General features: G+C 42.1%; 2 protein-coding genes across 4 annotated transcripts in view; one reads left to right on the forward strand and one right to left on the reverse strand.

Moving 5' to 3' along the window:
* Positions 1-7073: 7073 nt before the first annotated feature.
* On the forward strand, positions 7074-14757 carry LOC139273016 (protein CEBPZOS-like). Of its 3 annotated transcripts, none has more exons than XM_070889273.1 (5): positions 7074-7095; positions 11302-11420; positions 11961-12005; positions 12599-12688; positions 12814-14757. In XM_070889273.1, exons 2-4 carry the CDS (start codon positions 11303-11305, stop codon positions 12682-12684), a joined length of 249 nt encoding a protein of 82 aa, XP_070745374.1. In that variant the 5' UTR covers positions 7074-7095; position 11302; the 3' UTR covers positions 12685-12688; positions 12814-14757. The 3 variants fall into 3 exon arrangements, with proteins under 3 accessions (XP_070745374.1, XP_070745373.1, XP_070745372.1); XM_070889272.1 differs by lacking the exon at positions 7074-7095 and adding an exon at positions 7698-7783; XM_070889271.1 differs by lacking the exon at positions 7074-7095 and adding an exon at positions 7806-7921.
* Positions 12551-23845, reverse strand: part of cebpz (CCAAT enhancer binding protein zeta) — a 36864-nt gene continuing 25569 nt past the window's right edge. Inside the window, exons 10-16 of the mRNA XM_070889270.1 lie at positions 20653-20753; positions 20358-20418; positions 17784-17962; positions 16735-16827; positions 13658-13716; positions 13246-13327; positions 12551-12914 (exon numbers count right to left, since the gene is read on the reverse strand). Coding sequence (XP_070745371.1) covers positions 12775-12914; positions 13246-13327; positions 13658-13716; positions 16735-16827; positions 17784-17962; positions 20358-20418; positions 20653-20753 — 715 coding nt within the window. The 3' untranslated portion in view covers positions 12551-12774. The remainder of the gene's footprint in view (positions 12915-13245; positions 13328-13657; positions 13717-16734; positions 16828-17783; positions 17963-20357; positions 20419-20652; positions 20754-23845) is intronic.

The following is a 23845-nucleotide window of genomic DNA, read 5'->3' on the forward strand; positions in this document are numbered from 1 at the left end:
CAGATCCACCTAATTCCGGGGGTGCGACTCAGTAAGGCAAGAGCAGTACCGTGCATGATGAGAGAAAGGGTAGAGATCGAGCTAGGCCGGCTGCAAAGAGAGGGCATCATTTCACTAATCGAGTTCAATGAGTGGGCCAGTCCTATTGTCCTAGTCCTCAAGGGAGACGGCACCTTCAGAATCTGTGACGATTACAAAGTAACTATCAATCATTTCTCCCTGCAGGACCAATACCCACTACCAAAGACCGACGACTTCTTTGCAACGCTGGCGGGAGGAAAGACGTTCACGAAACTGGATCTGACTTCAGCCTACATGACGCAGGAACTGGAGGAATCATCGAAGGCCCTCACCTGCATCAACACACACAGAGGTCTTTTTGTGTATAACAGATGCCCGTTTGGAATCCGATCGGCAGCGGCGATATTCCAGAGAAACATGGAAAGCTTACTGAGGTCAGTCCCGCACACCGTGGTCTTCCAGGACGACGTCTTGGTCACAGGTCGGAACACAGTCGAGCATATGCAGAACCTGGAGGAGGTTCTTAGTCGACTCAACCGCGTGGGGCTCAGGTAAAAACGCTTGAAGTGCGTTTTCTTGGTGCCTGAAGTGGAGTTCTTGGGAAGGAGGATTGCGGCGGACGGCATCAGGCCCACCAACACGAAGATGGAGGCAATCGCGAACGCACCAAGGCCACAGAACGTGACGGAGCTGCAGTTGTTTCTGGGACTCCTGAACTACTTTGGTAACTTCTTACCAGGTCTCAGCACACTGTTAGAACCACTGCATGTCTTGCTACGAAAAGGGGACAAATGGGTTTGGGGCAAAAGCCAAGAAAATGCCTTTGTAAATGCGAGAAAATTGTTATGCTCAAACAAATTGCCTGTGTTGCATTAACCATGTAAGCGTTTGGTACTAGCATGTGATGCGTCGTCATATGGCGTCGGGTGTGTATTGCAACAAGCAAATGATTTTGGGAAACTGCAACCGGTTGCTTATGCATCCTGGAGTCTGTCTAAGGCTGAGAGAGCCTACAGCATGATTGAGAAAGAAGCGTTAGCGTGTGTCTATGGGGTAAAAAAAATGCATCAATACCTGTTTGGGCTAAAATTCGAATTGGAAATTGACCATAAGCCACTTATATCCCTGTTTTCCGAGAGTAAAGGGATAAATACCAATGCATCGGCCCGCATCCAGAGATGGGCGCTAACATTGTCCGCATACAACTACGCCATCCGCCACAGGCCAGGCACAGAAAACTGCACTGATGCTCTCAGTAGGCTGCCATTGCCCACCACGGAGGTGGAAATGGCATAGCCCGCAGATCTAGCCATGGTTATGGAAGCATTTGAGAGTGAGCAATCACCCGTCACTGCCTGGCAGATCAAAACCTGGACAAGCCAGGATCCCTTATTATCTCTAGTCAAAAGCTGTGTGCTTCACGAGAGCTGGTCCAGTGTCCCAGTGGAAATGCAGGAAGAGATAAAGCTGTTCCAGAGGCGCAAAGATGAAATGTCTATTCAAGCAGACTGCCTTCTGTGGGGCAATCTAGTAGTGTTCTCCAAGAAGGGCAGAGGCACCTTCATCAATGACCTCCACAGTACCTACCCAGGCATCATAATGATGAAAGCAATAGCCAGATCCCATGTGTGGTGGCCCGGTATCGATGCAGACTTAGAGTCCTGCGTTCACAGATGTAATACATGCTAGCAGTTAAGCAATGTACCGAGGGAGGCACCGCTAAATTTATGGTCTTGGCCCTCCAAACCGTGGTCTAGGGTACACGTCGATTATGCAGGCCCATTCTTGGGTAAAATGTTCCTTGTGGTTGTAGATGCGTAATCCAAGTGGATTGAATGTGAGCTAATGTCGGCTAGCACGTCCGCTGCCACTACTGAAAGCCTGCGGGCCATGTTTGCCACTCACAGCTTACCCGATGTCCTGGTGAGCGACAACGGGCCATGTTTTACCAGTGCTGAGTTCAAAAAATTCATGACCCATAATGGGATCAAACATGCCACATCTGCCCTGTTTAAACCAGCGTCCAATAGTCAGGCAGAGAGAGCAGTAGAAACCATCAAGCAAGGCTTGAAGAGGGTAACTGAAGGCTCACGGCAGACTCGCCTATCCCGAGTCCTGCTTAGCTACCGCACGAAACCCCACTCGCTCACTGTGATCCCATCTGCTGAACTGCTCATGAAAAGAGCACTTAAGACACGGCTCTCGTTAGTTCATCCTGATCTACATGAACAGGTAGAGAGCAGGCAACTTCAACAAAGTGATAGCACAAATGTGTCACGCGAGACTGAAATCAACGATCCTGTATTTGTAATGAATTATGGGCAAGGTCCCAAGTGGCTTCCCGGCCCTGTCGTGGCCAAAAGGGGGAGCAGGGTGTTTTGGGTCAAACTTTCAAATGGACTCATTCACCGGAAACATTTGGACCAAATCAAACTCAGATTCACGGAATAGCCTGAGCAACCCATCTTGGACCCTACCTTTTTTGATCCCCAACATACACACCAGTGGCAACCAGTACCACAAAGCAGAACCCATCATCCACAGCAGCCCAGCAGGGCCCAACACACCAGACAGCCCAGCAAGGCCAGCTGCACAGCAGCCCAGCGAGGGCCCAACAAATGATTCAACAATACCAGCTTTCACACAGAGATGATCAACTCAGGGCAAGAAGGGCCCCAGATCGACTCACATTGTCAATAGTTACACTATTGACTTTGGCGGGGTGGGGAGTGTTGTTATATATGTAAACTTGTGTTCACTCTGTACAGCCACCAGAGGGCTCATCCCCTGGAGTCCCAAGGGATCCCATAATCCCTTGGGAGCACAGAGGCCTCACAGGTTGGAGAGGCACTCTGGAGACCTGCAATAAAAGACGAAGGTCACATTTTACTTTGAGCTCACAATCTTCAGTTTGACTCTTGCTCCATACATAACACACATGATTCCAGGTCAGAGTCAATTCCAGACCGCCAAACACGAGCCCTGACAATGGCTTTCATCATGACGATACCAGGATGAGTGCTATGTAGTTCATGTACAAATTTTTCTCTGCCTTTCTTAGGCATAACAACATGATTGCCCCACAGTAGACAATCTGACTGAATGGATAGTTCATCTTTGCGACGGTTGTAAGGTTTGGTCTCATCATACATTTACATAGGTATTGCAGACCAATCACCACTGAGGACACAACATTTCACAACCGCTAAAATAGGATCATGGCTGGTCCAGCTCCTCACTTGTTGAGCAGTGACAGGAGTTCCTTCACTCTCAAAAGCATCTATTACTAACAGTAGATTTGCAGGTTGAGGCATCTCCACTTCAGGTGTGGGCAACGGAAGACGACTCAATGCATCAGCACAATTCTCAGTGCCAGGTCTATGATGAATAACATAATTATAGGCAGACAATGTCAACGCCCACCTTTGAATACTGGATGCATTGGTATTAATACCCTTTGTTTTCCGAAAACAATGAAATGTGTGGCTTGTGATCCGTTTCGAGTTCAAAACGAAGACCAAACAGGTACTGATGATCTTTTTGACCCCAAACACACAGGCCAAAGCTTCTTTTTCTACCATGCTGTAAGCTCTTTCTGCCTTTGACAAACTTTCGAGGCATATGCAACAGGTTGTCGCTTACCCGAATCATTTGCTTGTTGGAGTACACAGCCAACCCCATATGGTGAAGCATCACAGGCCAATACAAGACGCTTACACAGATCATAGTGAACAAGCAGCTTGTTCGAACAGAGCAGATTCTTGGCTTTCTCAAAAGCTCTCTCTTGAGATACACCCCAGACCCTGCTGTCGCCTTTTCTGAGCAGCATGTGCAGTGGCTTTAATAAAGTGCTCAATCTGGGTAAGAAATTACCAAAGTAGTTGAGTAGCCCAAGGAATGAACCCAGCTCCATCACATTCTGAGGTCTGGATGCATTTTTGATGGCCTTGGTTTTTGAATCATTCGGCCTGATGCCATCAACAGCAATCTTTCTCCCCAGGAATTCAACTTCAGGTGCCATAAAGACACACTTCGAACATTTCAACCTGAGTCCCACTTTGTCCAGACGATGTAGGACTTCTTCAAGATTGTTCAGATGTTCAGCAGTGTCACGACCTGTGACCAGAATGTCATCTTGAAACACGATGGTTCTAGGAACAGACTTCAGTAGACTCCGCATGTTCCTCTGAAATATGGCTGCAGCCAAATGGATTCCAAAAGGACACCTGTTATAGACAAACAGTCCTTTATGGGTGTTGATGCAGGTGAGTTTCTTTGACGTGTCGGCAAGCTCCTGTGTCATATAGGCCGACGTCAGATCCAGTTTAGTGAACGACTTTCCACCCGCTAGCATGGCGAACAGGTCATCAGCTTTCGGTAGTGGATACTGATCCTGTTTTGAAAATCGGTTAATCGTAACCTTATAGTCTCCACAGATCCTGACAGTGCCATCACTCTTTAAAATAGGAAAGATAGGACTGGCCCATTTGTTAAATTCGACCGGTGATATGACCCCTTCACGTTGGAGTCTGTCAAGCTCAATTTCGACCTTCTCCCTCATCATGTACGCAACAGACTGAGCTTTATGATAGACAGGTCTTGTAACAGAATCCAGATGAATCTGCACCTTGGCTCCAGTAAAATTGCCAATGCCCGGTTCAAACAAAGAAGGAAACTTCTTCAGCGCTTGAGCATACGAAGTGTCATCCACCGAGGACAATGTTTTGATATCATTCCAGTTCCACTTGATTTTCTTGAGCCAATTCCTGCCGAATAGCGTTAGACCATTGCCTGGGACGATCCATAATGGTAAATCGAGAACCACACCACCATACGACACCTTGACTACTGCACTGCCAATCACCAATATGAGTTCCTTAGTGTAAGTACGCAACTTGGCATTGACTGGACTCAGCTTAGGCTTCACAGCCTCAGTGTCCCACAGCTTGTCGAATATCCTTTGGCTCATTATCGACTGACTCGCATCCGTGTCCAGCTCCATTGATACAGGCACACCATTCAGCTTCACATTAACCATTATCGGTTGGCTCTTTGTCAGGAACGAATACAGGCCGTACACTTGTTCCTCGGGTATCTTGGATTGCATATCTGGGCCAGCACTGGATTGGTCATCATCATCAATGTGATGAGCAGCAGCAGCACACTTGCTCAGATGTGGGCACATTCGCTGAAGATGCCCCACTTTCGAACAGACTTTATAGATGTACTGTTTAAACCGACACTGATGAGGCCAATGATTGCTCCCACAATGCCAACAGGGTGAAATCGGATTCGTACCAGTTGGCGGACTTTGAGCAGCTACAGGTTTCACATAAGCAGTCGAATAGGCCCTGCCATAAGCAGCTCTGCCAGATGACGACAATACAGTAATTGCCATGGAGCTCTGCCTCTTCGATGATATCTGCCTTAAATTATCATCAGTCACCATGCATGCCTGGGCAGTCGCGATGGCCTTGCTCAAATCCAACGTTTCTGCTGCAAATAATTTCTGAAGGATCAGATCATGGTTGATGCCTATCACGAAAAATTCTCGCAGCATATCTTTCAACGCATTTCCGAACTTACATGGCTCAGCCAGACGCCTTAGGTCGGCGACGAATCCCGACACATCCTGGTCCTCAGCATGAACATGTGTGTAGAAGCGATAGTGTGAGATGATGATCCCCTCTTTTGGCTTGAGATGTTCACGCACCCGAGCGCACAAATCCCCATACTCTTTGTCCGTTGGATGTGAAGGCGAGAGAAGATTCTTTATGAGGCCATAAATTTTTGGACCACAAACGGTGAAGAAAACCACCCTGTGCCTAAATGCGTCACCAGCTTCCTCCATTTTGTTGGCCACGAAATACTGATCCAGGTGGTTGATAAAATCCGCCCAATCCTCGCCATCCACGAATCTCTCCAGAATTCCAATGGTGCCCATTGTGCATGCGAAGGTTCTTAAGTTACCTCGTCGCCAAATGTAATGTATCTAATGACTCAAAAGAATTGTTACTGTAAACTCACTCAGGTGCAAACCTGGTTCAACTTTATTCACGCCTAAAGTGTGGACATGACAAGATACTCGCTCTTATATACCAGGGCCCGCGCACACGCGCGTACAGCCCGATGACCTCCGACAGTGGCGCTCCCTATTGTTTAGTGACCCCAAGCATCAATACATTACAAGGGGGTTGACTTATGAAGATATGTTGAGTAGGTTGGGCCTATACACATTGGAGTTCAGAAGAATGAGAGGTGATCTTATTGAAACCCATAAGATAATGAGGGGGCTCGACAAGGTGGATGCAGAGAGGATAGTTCTATTCATAGGGGAAACTAAAACGAGGGGACATTGTCTCAGAATAAGGGGCCGCGCATTTAAAACTGAGATGAGGAGGAATTTCTTCCCTCAGAGGGTTGTAAATCTATGGAATTCTCTAGCCTAGAGAGCTGTGAAGGCTGGGTCATTGAATATATTTAAGGCGGAGATAGACAGATTTTTGAGCGATAAGGGAATAAAGGGTTATGGGGAGCAGGCAGGGAAGTGGAACTGAGTCCATGACCAGATCAGCCGTGATCTTATTAAATGGCGAAGCAGGCTCGAGAGGCCAGGTGGCCTACTCCTGATCCTATTTCTTATGTTCTTATGAAAGAAGGAAAATGTCAAAAAAAAGCAGTAGAGAAAAATGCATTCAAACTAAAAAAGATTTTGTTCATAACTATTACATTTTGGAACATGCATATCTGAAACATCATCATCATAGGCAGCCCCTCGGAATCGAGGAAGACTTGCTTCCATTCTAAGAATGAGTCTTTAGGTGAATGAACAGTCCAATACAACTCTTTTTGTTGAGAGAACAATAAATAAATATTAAGTCAAGTGCCCCCTGTAGTCCAATACAAGAACCACAGTCCCTGTCACAGGTGGGGCAGTCGTTGAGGGAAAGGGTGGGTGGGACTGGTTTGCCGCATGCCCTTTCCGCTGCCTGCGCTTAATTTCTGCATGTTCTCAGTGATGAGACTCGGCGATATCTAAAACAATCTGTTGTTAACAACAGCAATTTAAATAAGGTTTGTCAGAATTAGTTGTCAACTTTTGCTGAGCCAAGCTAAACGAGGGGCTAAATTCTAGCTTTTTTGAGCTTGTGGGGCTTTTCAGCTTGGAAATTAGGCGTCTGAGAAGCAATGTTATAGGAGGATATAAGACAGTAAATGGTAAATCTGTAATATTACTTTAAATAAAATTGTGGGAGTAAGACAAAGCCACACAAGTTCAAACCAGTAAAAGGACAGAAATCAAGATGATCGTCTTATCACAAAGATTGATTAAAACATGGAATGGACTCCCAGAGAATACCGGAGGCAAAAATCCTGCAAACATTTGTGAAACTATTCGATGCTGCATTGGGGTGTCTGATTCTGTGGGAGTCTTTCTGGGTGGATGAATTAAGATGGAACTAATGGGGTTCCTGTTACTAAAATATCTGAAAATTATCACTAATCTAACTCGTGATATTTGTTGGACATTAATTGGGCGACCTGACATCTACTCCAGGACCAAATATAACATTGTTTTAGTTTTTGTAATAAAGTAAAATCAAACATGTGCCAGGACGCTGACAGCAGGCAGACTTTGCAGGTCACAGGGCAGCGCTGTCGAAACGGTGCAAACGCCTTCCTGCGTGTACGGTGTCCCGCGCGCGTGTCCCCGGGACTGAAGTGCGCAGACTCGGAACCAGCACAGAACCGACCGTGGGAGGTAAGGGCAGGCGAGTTGTATTAAATAACCGGGGGCGGGGAGAGGTTGGCATTTCACTCGTGTCAGGGCAACATCCCGGGCTTTGGGTGTCTCAGGTTAAATGTGGGCACAGGCCGGGCTCCAAGGGCCCGGTGTCAGGTGGGCACAGGCCATGCATGACCTTAGTGTTTATATCTGGTTACATGTGGACACGGGCTGGGTACTGAGGGCTCATTGGTTATATGTGGGTAGGGCTGGATACTGTTAATCAGTTTATGGTTATGGGTGAGGAATGTCTGACCATAGAGGGTTTTGAAATTGGTCATACGGTGGACATTAATCACTTGGTATCTGGTTATTGAATAATAGTTGCCTGGGCACTCTGTTAAATAACTTACTTCCACTTGCTTTTATGTAATAGATAATTAGATTCGCAACAGTAGCCAACTCCGTTCATGTGTGTGTGTCAGTCTTAATTTTTCTTGTACCTGTATATGATTGCAGATAATGGGTGAACTTATTTTTGTGGCATTGTGATTTAGAGGTCTACCTGATGCTGATTCTTTTGTAGCAACTATATGGTTTGCAATTGTAGATTATCACAAGCATTTTCACCTTAAGTATCAAAATTTCATATGTAGAGAAAGATGCCAAGCAGAAGTTGGGAGAAGTGTTGGGGTGGCAATAAAGTGCGGTCAAAGAGATAGCTTTTGAGGATGTCCTTGAAGGTGGTGGTGAGGTGAAACAAGGTTTGGCTTCGGAATGGAATTCCATAGAGTGGGCTTGTGAAGGCTTAAAGCTTTGTCACTGATGCTTGAGAGGGGAGAGAAAACACATAATGGAACGATGTTGGAAACTCAGATTGCAAGGTGACGTTGGCTGGAGAAGGTCAGGGTGCAGGAAGACCATGAAGATATTTATAAATGAGCATGGAAATTTCAAATTAATGCTTTGGGAGATGGGAGCCAGTGGTGACTGGTGAGCAGTAAGGGTAGGATGTGTGGCAAAGTTGGAGTTTGTCTAGGGGTTAGTTGGTGAGGAGAGATTTAGAGTAATTGCAGCCAAAAGTGATTGTTTATTGATCAGGGTTTAAGCAGCAATTGGACTGAAGTAGGAATGAGAGGATGGCATTACAAAAGTCTAAATTGGTGGTCTTTGCCATGGACTTGTAGAATTTTCAGCTCAGTACTTTGCTCAAGCCACATATGCTGCACACCTCAGGCTGCAGGTCCTGGATGAGGCATTAACTTAAAAAGGTTACACAGAGGAGAGTGGGAGCAGAGTCAAAGATGTGAAGTTTCTGGTGGGTTAACTTCAGTGCTCTCGCTTGAAGGAATTCAGCCAATCAACATCCACCGCACGAGATGGCAACCTGTTCGAGATCCATTATTCTCTGGGAAAAGAACCACCTCCTGACATCTAACAGGTCGAGCCTTGTACAACTTAAATTTGTGACCCCCTGGTCCTGCCTAACCTATTTAATTGAAACAAACTGTCAACCGGAACACAATCTATTCCCTTCATTATCTTATAAACTTTAATTAGATAACCTCTAAGTCTACGCTTCTCTAAAGTGCAGAGTCCCACCTAACTCTTTTTGCTTATATTTATAACTAAGATACTTTTGTAGTGGAGTATTTAAAATAAACACTCAACACCCGGTCTGGGTTTGAAGATTCAAATAGTCTTTATTTGCACTTGTGGGGAGTCTGCCTGCTCTCTGTCTGTAGCCAGGCTTCTCCGATGATACAAAGTTCCAAGCAATCTTTTGTACACTTAATGATGCATGTCAGCCTTGTGCACGACCCCCCTACACCGTTTAATTGGCCCAAAGACAGCGTGCACAGTTGCTGATTGACTAATTCCCTTTCGCGTCACACAATCATTCGCCTATGTTTCATACCAGATGGAGTTTCTCCAATGTGTTACTTCTAACCCCTTGTTCTGTTTCACTACCTCTGGGCCTCCTGTGGTTCAACAGTTTGGCTATTTGTAATTGTCCTCAAGTTGCAGCTTGCAACAGTTAATCATTCTTACATGTTATCCTTAGTGTTATCTCTTCTGCCCATTAAGCAACTTAGAAAGCTGACCACTACAAAAGCCTATTAGCTCTTTTTAGTCCCAAGACCCATTCTTAACCATTTAATTATAGCAAAGTTCAAAAGCCCCACTTCACTTTAAACTGGGAATTAATCTAGTGGCAATCCTCTGCACCCTTTCCAATGCTTCTATCATCCACCACGAGACCAAAACTGGACAGTATTCCAAGTGCAACCCGACTAAGGTCTTGTACAAGGACACCATAGTATGCCTCGTCATATAGTAGTTTGTCCTATTTATACACCTTAACATCCTATTTACTCTATCTAAGCTATCGCTTCATGGCCTTGGTCATGTACATTTAAAGATGTATGCACTAAAATATCCAAATCTCTGTCTCCAACTTTAATGCTTTTCCCTGAAGGGTGTACGAATGTTGAGCATGTTCCCTGCCCACATGCATAACACTGCACTTATCCAAGTTATACATCATTTTTTAGTCATGAACCAAATCTCCCAACACAGTAAGATCTGCCTTAAGTACAGTCCTAATACTCTGATTTTGGCATCATCTGCAAATTTGAAAATCGTGCCCCAAACATCCAGACCATAAATAAAAATAAAAAGCAACGGTCTCAACACCAATCCCTACGGGACACCACTGGTGACTGGTCTCCAAATAGATCCAAATCTATCTCTAAACTACTTTTTGCCTACGCACTACTAGCCAGTTCTAAATCCAGTTCAATATATTACTGCCAATACCAGAGGTTTCGATTTTATAAAGAAGCATATTGTGCTGTACCTTAAAAGCTTTTTGGAAGTCTTAAGTAGATAATGTTTACTGGACTTCTTTCATCCACCAACTTTAATTCTTTAAAAAAAATACTATTCAATTTGTAAGACATGACCTTTTTAAATGAAGCTGTGTTGGGTGTCCCCCTCTATTCAAGCATTCATATTACATCCCTAATTAGTGACATTGCATCTCATTCAAAACTAATTTTGTTCTAAAGACATCCATCAGATCATAAACAGTTATGTTGTGTCCCTTGTGAGCGAAAAGATTATCTGTTGGGTTAAAACAGATTTTTGATCCTGTCTATAGATTTGTTGTTATTGGCAGATTCTAGTTCACTGTTTTGACAGTCAAGTTATAGTGATGAAATTAAATTGTCCCTGTGAATGCTGCTTGTGATATATCTGCAGAGATTTGGCATAATTTGCTTTTGTTTTCTCAACCCAACTGTGGGATGGCACCTTCATTGATGGCGTAGCCAAGATCAGTAAATTTGTGAATGGGGAATCATAATTGCGAACTCACATCTGCTACTCTCTGGCACAATACTACACCAGTCACTCACTGATGTGAATTATCATACCATATCACAGTTATGGACAAGATCTATTGGAAATGATAGATTTTTAAAAATCTATTCTCCTATACCTTGTAATTTACATTACCGATAAGCTGTTCATGGACTCTTTGTTTCTCTAAGAATGGCACCTAAAACTATGGAACCATTTGCCAAACGGCTCTTTAAGGGAGTTATATTCTTGGAGGTTGCAGGAGTAGCAGGAGCATACTGGCTGTTTCATAGAATGAATGCCAGCCAAGGTAAGGATGACTTTCCTTCATAGTTTAACCACTGTAAAGTAGGATTGACTCACTTTTGTTCAGTTAGGAATTAAATAACTGGAGATTCTAGCAGAAAAATATAAATACAATAAATGTTCAAGGATAAATGTATTTGAAAAGCTTAACTGGAGTTATTTGAATGAGTCATATAATTGTTAGTAATTTAATTATTTTCTTCTGTTTTAATGATTTGTGGACTTTAATCAATTGTATACAAATTGCTTCTTTCTCTTTTCCCCTCACTGAACAGATGTCAGAATTTCCAAGAGCGATTAGTTTAACTATGCTAGGATTATCAGCACCTGCTGCTTCCTAGCTGTGGATTTGTTTACCGAATCTGCATTTTGTGAAAAATTAACATTTAAATCTGCCATTTTTTGTTAATGCATCCCCAAGAAAACAAAGAATGTTTTCCACAGGCAAATTAAAAACTTTCACTCTTGGTTGACTATTTGTACAGTATTATCTCATGCAGTTTAAAGCAAAGTGTACCTGACACTCCTGCATATTTTTTTCCAGAGTTCAGATATACAGTAAACAGAAGGTTTCCCTCCATTTTGGAAGGTAAGCAATGTCCCATTTGTTCGGAGCAGGTTAGAAAGATACGAGTTTGTGCTTTAAAACTAAACATTTTGGAAGTTTCTAAGCAACTCTTCAAGTCCAGTTTGAAATCATGTATTAATTGAGTTTGTCAAACTGTGCTTCAAATGTACCGTAGGATGTATCCATGGAGAGTAAAACTCCAAAAGTAAAACATAATGAAGATGGCGTGGAAAGATGTTTGTCCAATCTCCGTGATAGACAAACAAGGCTCAGTTCTGATGTGTGAAGTGCTAGAGTTCGCTTGTTTTTAATATTTAAAAATTTTATGCAGAATACATGGGCTGTTCTAATTGTGTTTAACGATTTGCACACCTGTTACTGCTTCAATTGAGGTACTGGTATTTTCTGCACACACCAGCCACATTATCAAAAGATTAACATGGAAGCAGAATGAGATGTTAAAGACAACAAAAAAAGCACGTTAGCCTTTACGGATAGAGAAGGCAAGGCAGGGGGATTTTTCCTCATATTGGGCGATTTAAAGATCAAAAACATGCAGACAAAAATCCATTTCATAATTTATTGATTAAAAATAAATTGTTTACAATTTTCAGTTTATTATAAATCCAATGAGTGGGCAGGAATTTATGGAATCCGAGAACAGGATCAGGAAACCTGGTCTAGCAGACATAATCAGTAAATATGTAAGTACAAAGTCTGTAATATATAAAAGTTGACTTGGGTGGGAATAAGGAACAATGTTTTATATAACTGATTTAGTAAACATTATTCATCTCTTGTTTAAAAATCTTTTCTGTTTATTTTGCAGTTTCTTGGCTTTGAAGTTCTTCTTCTGCTTACGCAGTGTTTGCGTATCTTTGCCTCTGATCCAAGCATCACGATCAGATTCCCACTGTAGCTGCTTAATACCTAGGGAAAATAATATGTTTGATATTCAGTAGTGAACCATGATATTTCCAAATGGAAAAGCTTCTACAATAGATAAATCTACATGGCTAGTATCTAGCCAATGGGAGAATGTGACATCTTGACAAAATAATTACAATCAAAAGGATAGAATTTGATTTTTAAAAATATGTAAATACATTTTTTTTCCAACATGTTATAACTGAAGTAAATTTCAAAAAAATGGAGTACAACTTGCGATTTTGACTTGCATATAAAAGTTATTACTATGGACTCCGTACCAGTAATTGTCCAAAAAGCGTTTATCTTTTTCTCTCTCTACAAAGTCACTTACTTGCTTTATCTTTGTTTGCCATTGCATTTATGCCAATGTTGTCAAACTTTGATCCTGCATTTTCATCCAGCAGATAACCAAACTGTAACAGGACAAAAATACATTGAGTTAAAGCCACTGCAAAAAATCCATTACAACAAACTATTTTTCATCCCTGCTGCATTAAATGGTAGCTGTAATTTCTTCAGCATTTTACATATTTAGATTCAACTGCTGTTAGACTTTGTTCAGAGTTCTTAATGACTTAGGAGGAATACTCCTGCTTCTCAGAAGAATGTTGATTACAAACTAGGAGCAGAGTTACATGTGCATATTAAATAGATCACCTGAACTACAGTCAAGTGCAGCAGGACAGTTTAATCTATTGTCACTTTAAGTGAATAACTTATAAAAAGCATAGTGTATTACTCACCTCTTCTGCTGCAGCACTCATGCCAGCATCATCCTTAAAACCCTTTTTCTGTTTCTTTCCTGCAACAGTTCATATTTCAAGATATTTGAAAATAACCACACAATTAGAATCTACACGTACCTAAATCTCAAATCTAAAAAATTACCTTTTTTTAAAAAAAAAAGTCTTTACACTGAGAACACAAAACAATTTTGCATTTCCATGCTCGTGTTAGAAAACAGGTCAAAGTAATGAGATGTACTTGGTCAACACAAAAATTAAATGCTAACTTCAGATTACTTATATCTCTTCATAAAAGTCACCACGTCTCCCACTTCGGATGAAGCATTAGAGACGTCTGCCCACTCAAGTGGACGTAAAAGATCCCATGGCACTATTTCAAAGAGCATGGGAGTTCTGCCCAGTATCCTGGCCAATATTTATCCCTCAGTAACAAAAACATTATCTGGTCATTATTATGTTTGTAAGGGGGTAAAAAGTACACGAGTAAAAAGCATAAGGGAATTAGGAGGTTCTCAGGAATTGGGAGTTCCTGTGTTACGGTATGGATTGTAATCTCGATTATGTATAACTCGCTTATGTATGTAAAGCAGGCTTATACACTCGCTTACATTGGGTTAAGAGGGAGGCAGCAATGCCTGATGGTTAATGAACCATCATAAGTAGCCCACACTGCACTGACCCTTAGCACAGACTGATAGAAGATGAAAACATACACTCAGTACCGAATAACAAAAGACAGTAGAGGTCAGCAGTTGAGATACATAACATTTTGATTAGAGTCCTCAGGGAAGAGATAAGAAAGCCGGTGTTTGGGAACAGAATTACTTCACACGTCATGGGGACCAAGGCAAAGTTCACATAACTGAACAACACAAATTGACATGGACAGTTGGGAAACACCACTCAGAGCTAGTCTGATAAGAGATGACCAGTCAATGTAACTTCGCTGATGAGCAATAAACCAACTGGTGCTTTTGTGGGAGAGGTGGACACACTTGGGTTTGTTGCATAATTGTGGGTGAGAACCATTGTTCTGGGAAGGTTCGTGTTTGAACTCTTCCCTTGCATATGCTCGAAATAAAGCCGGTTGAACTGAAGGTTTCATCTGAGTGATTCCGTGGTCGCTATGTCAAAGGACAGGTGTCGATTCCTTATATCAGGGAGTCCACCTTGAGGGAGAGAAGTCTTCTCTTTATCCCAACTCGTTGCTGTGTGCAAATTGGCTGCCGCGTTTCCCACATTACAACAGTGACTTCATTGGCTGTGAAGCGCTTTGGGACGTCCGGTGGTCATGAAAGGTGCTATATAAATGCAAGTCTTTTTTTTGATCTGATAAGGGGGCTAATAATCCTAAAACATTAATTTACAACTTCACAAATGTAGAGGCCCAATATAGGTGGCTTTTTCTTTTAATTACTGAATGTAATGCATTGGTTGTAATCTACCAAAATTCCCTGGATTCTAGGGAGATCCCAGGGGATTGGAAAACTGCAAGTGTAACACCCTATTTTTAAAAAAACAGACAGAAAGCAGGAAACTATAGACCAGTTAGCCTAACATCTGTCGTTGGGAAAATGCCGGAGTCCATTATTAAGGAAGCAGTAGCAGGACAGTGTGGTATACAATCATTGGCCATTATGGCCGGGTACAACCCTATCCTCTCACAACACACAGTAATACACTTCCATTGCTGGACAACCAGAGAGCAGCAGGACAGAGTTTAATTCACTCCCCCCCTACCCCCGATCCTAACATGGGATGCAAAGGTCAATTTTTGTAGTGCAAATGTCTTCCTCAGTAGATCAACTAATTAGTCATGGACTAGGGAAATCGGAGATCCTTCTTATTGTATAGCTCAATGTCAAATCACATGGTACATTCAGCGAGTTGCAGTTAACTTTATCAAGATGGAAACAGACTTTGAGCAGAAGAATGTGTGTCTGAAGACAGTGTCAAAGACATAGGTTGTGGGCTGGCTTTCGAAGGTAGGCAGATCAGAATGGGGTAAGGTTGGCTGGTAAGGTGAATTCTAAATGGTAGGGTGCAGGCAGCAGAAGTCTCCCATGGATAGTTGAGGTGGGAAGGATACAAAGGAGGCCAGAGTTGGAAGAACAGAGGAGAGTGCAGATGTATGTGGTGAAGCCTTGGAATGATTTATAAATGAAAATCAAGATTTTGAATCAAGATGCAGAGCCAATGGAGTTTGGTGAAAACAAATGACATGGATGCAGCCAGTCGAGTTTTGTGTCAGTTAAAGTTCATACAGGATGGAGCACAGGAAGCTGGGAAGGAGAAGTTAAAACAGGAAGTTACATAGTCAAGAATGTGGATTTCAGGGTAGTGGGCTCATCTTAGCCAGAAGGGCATAAAGCACTACTCGGTTAGGGAGACTATATTCAGACATGGTTCACACTTAAGATTGCTAATCAGCGACTCACGTGAGGGTGCGTGCATAAATAATTATATCTTGGAACTTGTAAAACCATAACTTGTAGTAAGAAAATAAAAATCCCAGAAATGTTCTTTCAACCTTAGAATAATCCTAAAAATACAAGTGTTGTTCAAAGCAGACCAGTTGAATATATGCAAAAGCAAAATACTGCAGATGCTGGAATCTGAAATAAAAACAGAATGCTGGAAATCTCAGCGGGGTCAGGCAGCAGCTGTGGAGAGAAAAACAGAGTTAACGTTTCGGATCGAGGATCCTTCGTCAGAACTGCCAAATGTTCAAAAAGAGCACATTCTTAAGCACTGAAAGGGAGAGGGGGAAGAAAAAACAAAAGGGAAGGTCTGTGATAGGGCAGGAGAGATTAAAGACACAAAAGGGATGATGGGCCGAATTGAAATGGTAATAATGACAAGTTAGAAAAAGATTAATCTGGATAGGCTGTGAATGGCATAGCAATGACCAGCTGCCATTATAAACAAAGAGGGGGGGAAAAAAAAGAGAAAAAAAAACACATAATGGGGGGAGGGGGGGGGAGAAAGAGAGGAAAGGGAGCCAAAGATGGCCAGAGGTTATGCTCTGAAAGTTAAATATATAGAATGGTAATAAATTGCAAAAGTATTTGTACCTGTAACAAATTTAGCAAAATCCAAGTCTTCACCCTTTTTCCTTTTACCGGACTTCTTAATACTTTTCTTGATTGTTGCTGCGCTGTCAACCTCTGTATTTTAAATGAATAAGTATTATACAACAGTGTTTCAGGTTAAATGATTTGCCACGTAAAAATCCCAGTGCATCTATTGATAACACTGTATAAATATATTATTCTAGGATGACTAAGCAAAAACAGGAAGTTTTAAAATATTAAAAATGCAAGTTACAGGTGGAGCATTCGAAATCCGGAAACTTCGGGACAGAGGCCATTCCGGATTTCGGGTATTTCCGAATTTCGGACGTCTTTCTGACATCCCGAATCCGGAAACGCCTGGGCTGAGGTATCGGGAGCCTGGGAAGTCTGGCGGCGGAGTGGGGGTGTCGATGGTTCCGGGTTCACCAGCCTCGGCTGCTGATCAGGGGTCGAGAAAAACCTGTATTGAATACCTACAAAAAAAGGTAAGTTAAAGTTTTTATTTTTTTAATTCTTTTTCAGCGATTTAGTAGGTAAGGGTTTTGTGAATGTTTTGTGAATTTTTGTTTTTTGGAGGTGTTTTTCCCCCTCCCCAGGCCCAACTCGGTAATCGGTTTAAAAAAATGTTTGGATTCCATTTTCCGGATTCCGGATGACCCCACCACGGATCGGCCCGGTGTCTGGATTCTGGAACATTCGAATTTCAGAACTCCGGATTTCGGATGCTCAATCTGTACCTTCAAATGCTTCCATTTCATTATCTTCAAGATCTGACAATAGAACTGGTGTTGTGTATATTCTCATCTACTAGTTAATTTTCATCTATTTACTTATCAACTGATGAACCAGCTTAAAAGCACTTGTGCAAATATTTAATGTCCAGTAGTTAAGAGAAGGTACATGCAGTTAAGTACAGATACAAGTATATAGTTTATAGGCATTTGAAGATTTTGATTTATAAATACTTCACATAGCTTCTCTGTGGAGTCCATCTTGTTAATAGCAGGATAAGTTATATTATGCAATGTTACATCAAGTATGAATAGTACCTTCTAAATCATCTGGTTCGTCCATAAATACTCCTCCTTCTTCTCCCACTTCTCCAAAGTCTTCCTCATCCAAGCTTCCTAATGATATTTCTTCATCATCCAAATCACCCACATCATCTTCATCCAGGTCTGAATCGGCGTGCTCAGCAACTCCTTTTGCTGATTTCGGTTTCATATTACTATGAAAATAGAAGACATTTGTTTTTATAAGTTAGTGGCTTCTTGTTTTTTTTACACTGAATTATCCAACGATGAGAACTGCATGGCAGTAAAATAAAGACGAGTGAAATTGTTAAAACACAAAGCAGTATCCGATTGTTCTCCCTCTCTGTCCTTTAAAAAGGTATACTAAAACACATCTCAGTACTTCGTTGTATTCAGCTAGCACGCCACTAGTTTCTCCCTATGCCAGTGATACTCAACTTGCTGCCTCTATTCTATATTATGGATGCAGTGTCTTCTCGGGCAGTGAGAAATGTAAAATTCATATTTGATTAGCAAGTATGAAATTAAAACCGGAGTGACTTATAAAATTACAATAACCATACATGTAACACAGCCTTGGGACATCCAGTGGTCATGAAAGGCACTATTTAGATGCAGGTCTTTTTTTCTTGTTCTTTAATTTCTAAATTTGCAGATGGCACCAAATTTTGGGGCGGGGGGGGGGGGGGGGGGGGGTGGAAATAGTCAATACTGAGGGGAACTAACAAATTCCAGGAGGACATTAATAAACTTGCAGAATGGGCATATAATTGGCAAATGAAGTTCAACACATAAATGTGAGGTATTACATTTTGGTAGGAATAGGGAGGTCACTTATTACTTGGGGGGTGCAAGTCTAGGTGGGGTAGAGGAACAAAGGGATCTCGGAGTACACAAATCACAAAGTTGTGACACAGGTTGTCTGATAAGTCACTGAATGGTTTGGCACTTCATTAGGAAAACTAAATGATGCATCTTCTAACTCAAAGATATTAGCAGGTTATAGAACAGGGTTTGGGGGACATGACCCAGGAAGAAAATTAATCTTAATTACAGCTCAAAAATAAAAGCAATATAAATATATAGTTTAAAAAAAAAACAGTATGAAATCCCACAATTTTTGTTATGGTTCCCTCCTGACCATGACCATATGGCCAACTTGCTCAAATGTCCTTGCCAACACTTTCAGCTAGCCACTAGGAGGCACACAAAAGTTGCTGGAGGATGACTGAAAGATGTCTTACCTCTACTCAATGCTCCCCTCAAGGACTGGGAACTTAGCATGATTGTGGAGGCAAGAAAATCAAACCAACATGTTTCAGTATAGGAACAGGAGTAGGCCATTCAGCCCATCAAGCTTGTTCCATCATCCAATTAGATCATTGGCTGATCTGTCCCTCAACTCCATTTATGCTCCTTTGTTCCATATCCCTTGATACCCTTACCTAACAAATATCTATCGATCTCAGTTCTTGAAAATTTCAGTTTACCCAACATCCACAGCCTTTTGGGGGATTAAGTTCAAGATTTCTACTACCTTCCATGTGGAAAAAGTTCTTCCTGTTTTTATTCCTAAATAGCCAAGCTGTAATTTTAAAAAGTGTATGCCACCAAAGGAAATAGTTTATCTGTATCTATCCTATTGAATCCCTTTAAAATTTGAACCACCTCTATTAAATCATCAAATTTCTAAACTTGAGAATACAAGCCAGGTTTATGCAACCAGTCCTCATAATTTAACCCTTTAAGCCTGGTATCAGTGACGATGCTGCACCCTTCCCAAGGACAATATAGCTTTCCGGAAGTTCAGTGCCCAGTACTGATGCAGTACTCCAGATGGGTTCCAAGGCTCTATACAACTGAAGCATCACTTCCACACTTTTGAATTTCAATCCCCCTCGAGATAAAGACCAACATTTCATTAATGTATTTGATTGCTTTTGCTACCTGTACACACTTTGTGACTTGTGTACACTGACACCTAAATCTCTTTGTTCCCCACAGCTGCCACCTCTCACCAATAAGAAAATATTCCAAATGGATGACCTCACACTTCCCCATATTGAACTCCATCTGTTATGGTTTTGCACACTCACTTGATCTATCCATGTGTAACTTGCTGCTTCCATCCACACAACTTACTGTGCCCCTATATTAAGTGTCATCTGTAAACTTGACATACAACTCTCTATTCCTTCATCCAAGTCATTAATATATATTATATGGCGAAAAGCTGAGGCCCCAGTACAAATCTATAGGGAACATCACTCATCGCATTCTGACAATCCAAGAACAAATGTTTTATCCCTACTCTGTCTCCTACCTGCCAACCAATTACAAACTCATGTCACAAGCAGTCCTGTTTGCTAATAATCTCTTATGCGGAATCTTATCAAATGCTTCTGGAAATCCATATATACACAACCTCCTGGTAAAGTGCCACTTGAATTACAGGGCTTAGAATCATCTTGTCAAAATACATAGGCATTATCCCTAAACATTAAGCATGCAAAAGGGTAAATCTTCTCCCCTGAAAAAACAGTTGGGTGTTATTTATTGGTTGAAATTATACAATACAATAAACCTTACCTAGCAAAATCTAAACTGTCATCAATTAATGTTTCAAAACATTTGTCTCCTTCATAGGAATCTGTAATGGTAAAATGCACAAAATAAACATGACTTAAAATGTTTCACACTTCATTTATATTAGTGAAACACACAACAGTACATTAATTATTTTGAGAAGAGGAGCTATTGATGAGAAACATTGTCTACTACCATGATTCTACACATCTCTAGCAAAAATCTACTCATCAACTGCACACCAAAACATTAAAAATTCTTCATGATATATTTAAATACCTAGAATAATAATGCTTACCAAGCAGCTGCTCAAACTCATCATCATCCACTTCTTCCACAGGTTCATTGTCTCCACGGAATCGTCGTGATTTCTGCGATGCATTAAGTCTTTTGTAATATCTGAATAAATGCAATAATTAGACACTTCAGACATCACATCTGTTAAGTTTCTTGAAATGTTGAGGTCTCTTTAGTTCTGTTGCCATTGGAATCATAAAGAATTCAGATTCAAAACATTCTGACTCAGTCCCTAATCATCCTATCCCAGCTAAAACTTTTGTTTAAGTATCGACCCAGTGTTGAAAAATTGCTGCCAAATCTTTGTTGCACATGGTAGTCATCGGTTCTAATTATTGGAGTTAATTTTAAAAAACAGAAATTAAATTTAGACATTCCAAAAAAAAAGCTTTCTAATCAAATCATCTCTATATGCTGTAACATTAAACATTCTCAATGTGCTCTTCACTGTGGGTAGCCAAGTGTAGGTTACCAAAATGAGGATTGTGAAATAGGATCGAAACACAGAATACGACCTGCCACGAGGCACTGAAAAAAATATCCTAGAAGAAATATCAACGTTTATTACTTATTGTGCTGTGAAACACACACAAAATAAAGTTGTAGTGGATTACCTCAATTTTATACTAATCTGTATTCTCCTATTGTAATAATCCAATGACTCACTAGCATCGAACTCCATATATGTACCTGTGTATTTAGGATTTACCACTTTCATTACAATTCCCTACATATTCTAATTAACAACTTGCTTTTATATATAGCATTTAATGTAGTAAAATGTTCTAAGGTGTTTCACAGGAGTCAAATTACTCAAACTAATGATACCAAAGCATGATAGAGACACCAGGACAGGTGAAAGAGATAGGTTTTAAGGAGTATCTTAAAAGGAGAGGGAGAAGTTTAGTGAGGGAGTTCAAGAGCCAAGGGCCTGGTTAGCTGAAGGCAATGTCTGCCAATGATAGGGCAAAGGACGGCAGGAATGCAAAAGAGGCCAGAAATGGAGGGTTCTAAGAGGTTACAGACAGAGAGGGCCGAGGCCATGGAAGGATTTGACCATGAGATGTCATCAGCATACATGTAGAATCTGACATGTTTTCAGATGTCGTCAAGAGGCAGCATGTAGATGAGAAATAAGAGGGGACCAAGGATGGAGGTAACAGTGCGGTGTGGGAGATAAGCCATTTGCAGGAGATTCTCTGGCTACAACTGGATATATAAGAATGGAACCATCATTATAGGCAGTCCCTCGGAATCGAGGAAGACTTGCTTCCACTCCTGAAGTGAGTTCTTTGGTGGCTGAACAGTCCAATACAAGAGCCACAGACCCACAGGTGGGACAGATAGTCGTCGAGGGAAGGGCTGGGTGGGACTGGTATGCCGCATGCTTTTTCCGCTGCCTGCGTTTGATTTCTGCACACTCGGCGCTGAGACTCGAAGTGCTCAGCGCCCTCCTGGTTGCCCCACTTAGGGCAATCTTTGGCCAGGGCCTCCCAGGTGTCAGTGGGGATGTCGCACTTGATCAGGGTGGCTTTGAGGATGTCCATGTAACATTTCCGCTGCCCACCTTTGGCCATTTGCCGTGAAGGAGCTCCGTATAGAGCACTTGCTTTGGGAGTCTCGTGTGTGGCATGCAAACTATGTGGCCTGCCCAGTGGAGCTGATCGAATGTGGTCAGTGCTTCAACGCTGCCAGACAATGGAGATGCTGCAGGTCGAGAAGAATGAAAAGGGAAAGTGCTCCACGGTTACGGTCATTCGGACTGTGCTTTCAGTTACTCCCCTCTCTGCACCATTGCTCGGTATCCATTTCTCCTCACAAAGCACCCAGAGATGTTAGAAACATAGAAAATAGGTGCAAGCCTGCACCACCATTCAATAAGATCATGGCTGATCACTCCCTCAGTACCCCTTTTCTGCTTTCTCTCCATACCCCTTGATCCCCTTAGCCGTAAGGGCCATATCTAACTCCCTCTTGAATATATCCAATGAACTGGCATCAACAACACTCTGCGGCAGGGAATTCCACAGGTTAACAACTCTGAATGAAGAAGTTTCTCCTCATCTCAGTCCTATATGGCCTCCCCTTATCCTAAGACTGTGTCCCCTGGTTCTGGACTTCTCAACATCGGGAACATTCTACCCGCATCTAATCTGTCCCGTCCCGTCAGAATCTTATATGTTTCTATGGGATCCTCTCATCCTTCTAAACTCCAATGTATAAAGGCCCAGTTGATCCAGTCTCTCCTCATATGTCAGTCCAGCCATCCCTGGAATCAGTCTGGTGAACCTTTGCTGCACTCAGTCAATATCAAGAACGTCCTTCCTCAGATTAGGAGACCAAAACTGAACACAATATTCCAGGTGAGGCCTCACCAAGGCCCTATACAACTGCAGTAAAACCTCCCTGCTCCTGTACTCAAATCCCCTAGCTATGAAGGCCAACATACCATTTGCCTTCTTCACCGCCTGCTGTACCTGCATGCCAACCTTCAATGATTGATGTACCATGACACCCAGGTCTCGTTGCACCTCCCCTTTTCCTAATCTGTCACCATTCAGATAATAGTATGTCTCTCTGTTTTTACCACCAAAGTGGATAACCTCACATTTATCCACATTATACTTCATCTGCCATGCATTTGCCAACTCACCTAACCTATCCAAGTCACTCTGCAGCCTCATAGCATCCTCCTCGCAGCTCACACTGCCACCCAACTTAGTGTCATCCGCAAATTTGGAGATACTACATTTAATCCCCTCGTCCAAATCATTAATGTACAATGTAAACAGCTGGGGCCCCAGCACAGAACCTTGCGGTACCCCACTAGTCACTGCCTGCCATTCTGAAAAGTACCCATTTACTCCTACTCTTTGCTTCCTGTCTGACAACCAGTTCTCAATCCACGTCAGCACACTATCCCCAATCCCATGTGCTTTAACTTTGCATATTAATCTCTTGTGTGGGACCTTGTCGAAAGCCTTCTGAAAGTCCAAATACACCACATCAACTGGTTCTCCCTTATCCACTCTACTGGAAACATCCTCAAAAAATTTGTCAAGCATGATTTCCCTTTCACAAATCCATGCTGACTTGGACCCATCATGTCACCTCTTTCCAAATGCGCTGCTATGACATTCTTAATAATTGATTCCATCATTTTACCCACTACCGATGTCAGGCTGACCGGTCTA

The sequence above is a fragment of the Pristiophorus japonicus genome, chromosome 9, assembly GCF_044704955.1.
Source record: "Pristiophorus japonicus isolate sPriJap1 chromosome 9, sPriJap1.hap1, whole genome shotgun sequence".
Classification (NCBI taxonomy): domain Eukaryota; kingdom Metazoa; phylum Chordata; class Chondrichthyes; family Pristiophoridae; genus Pristiophorus; species Pristiophorus japonicus.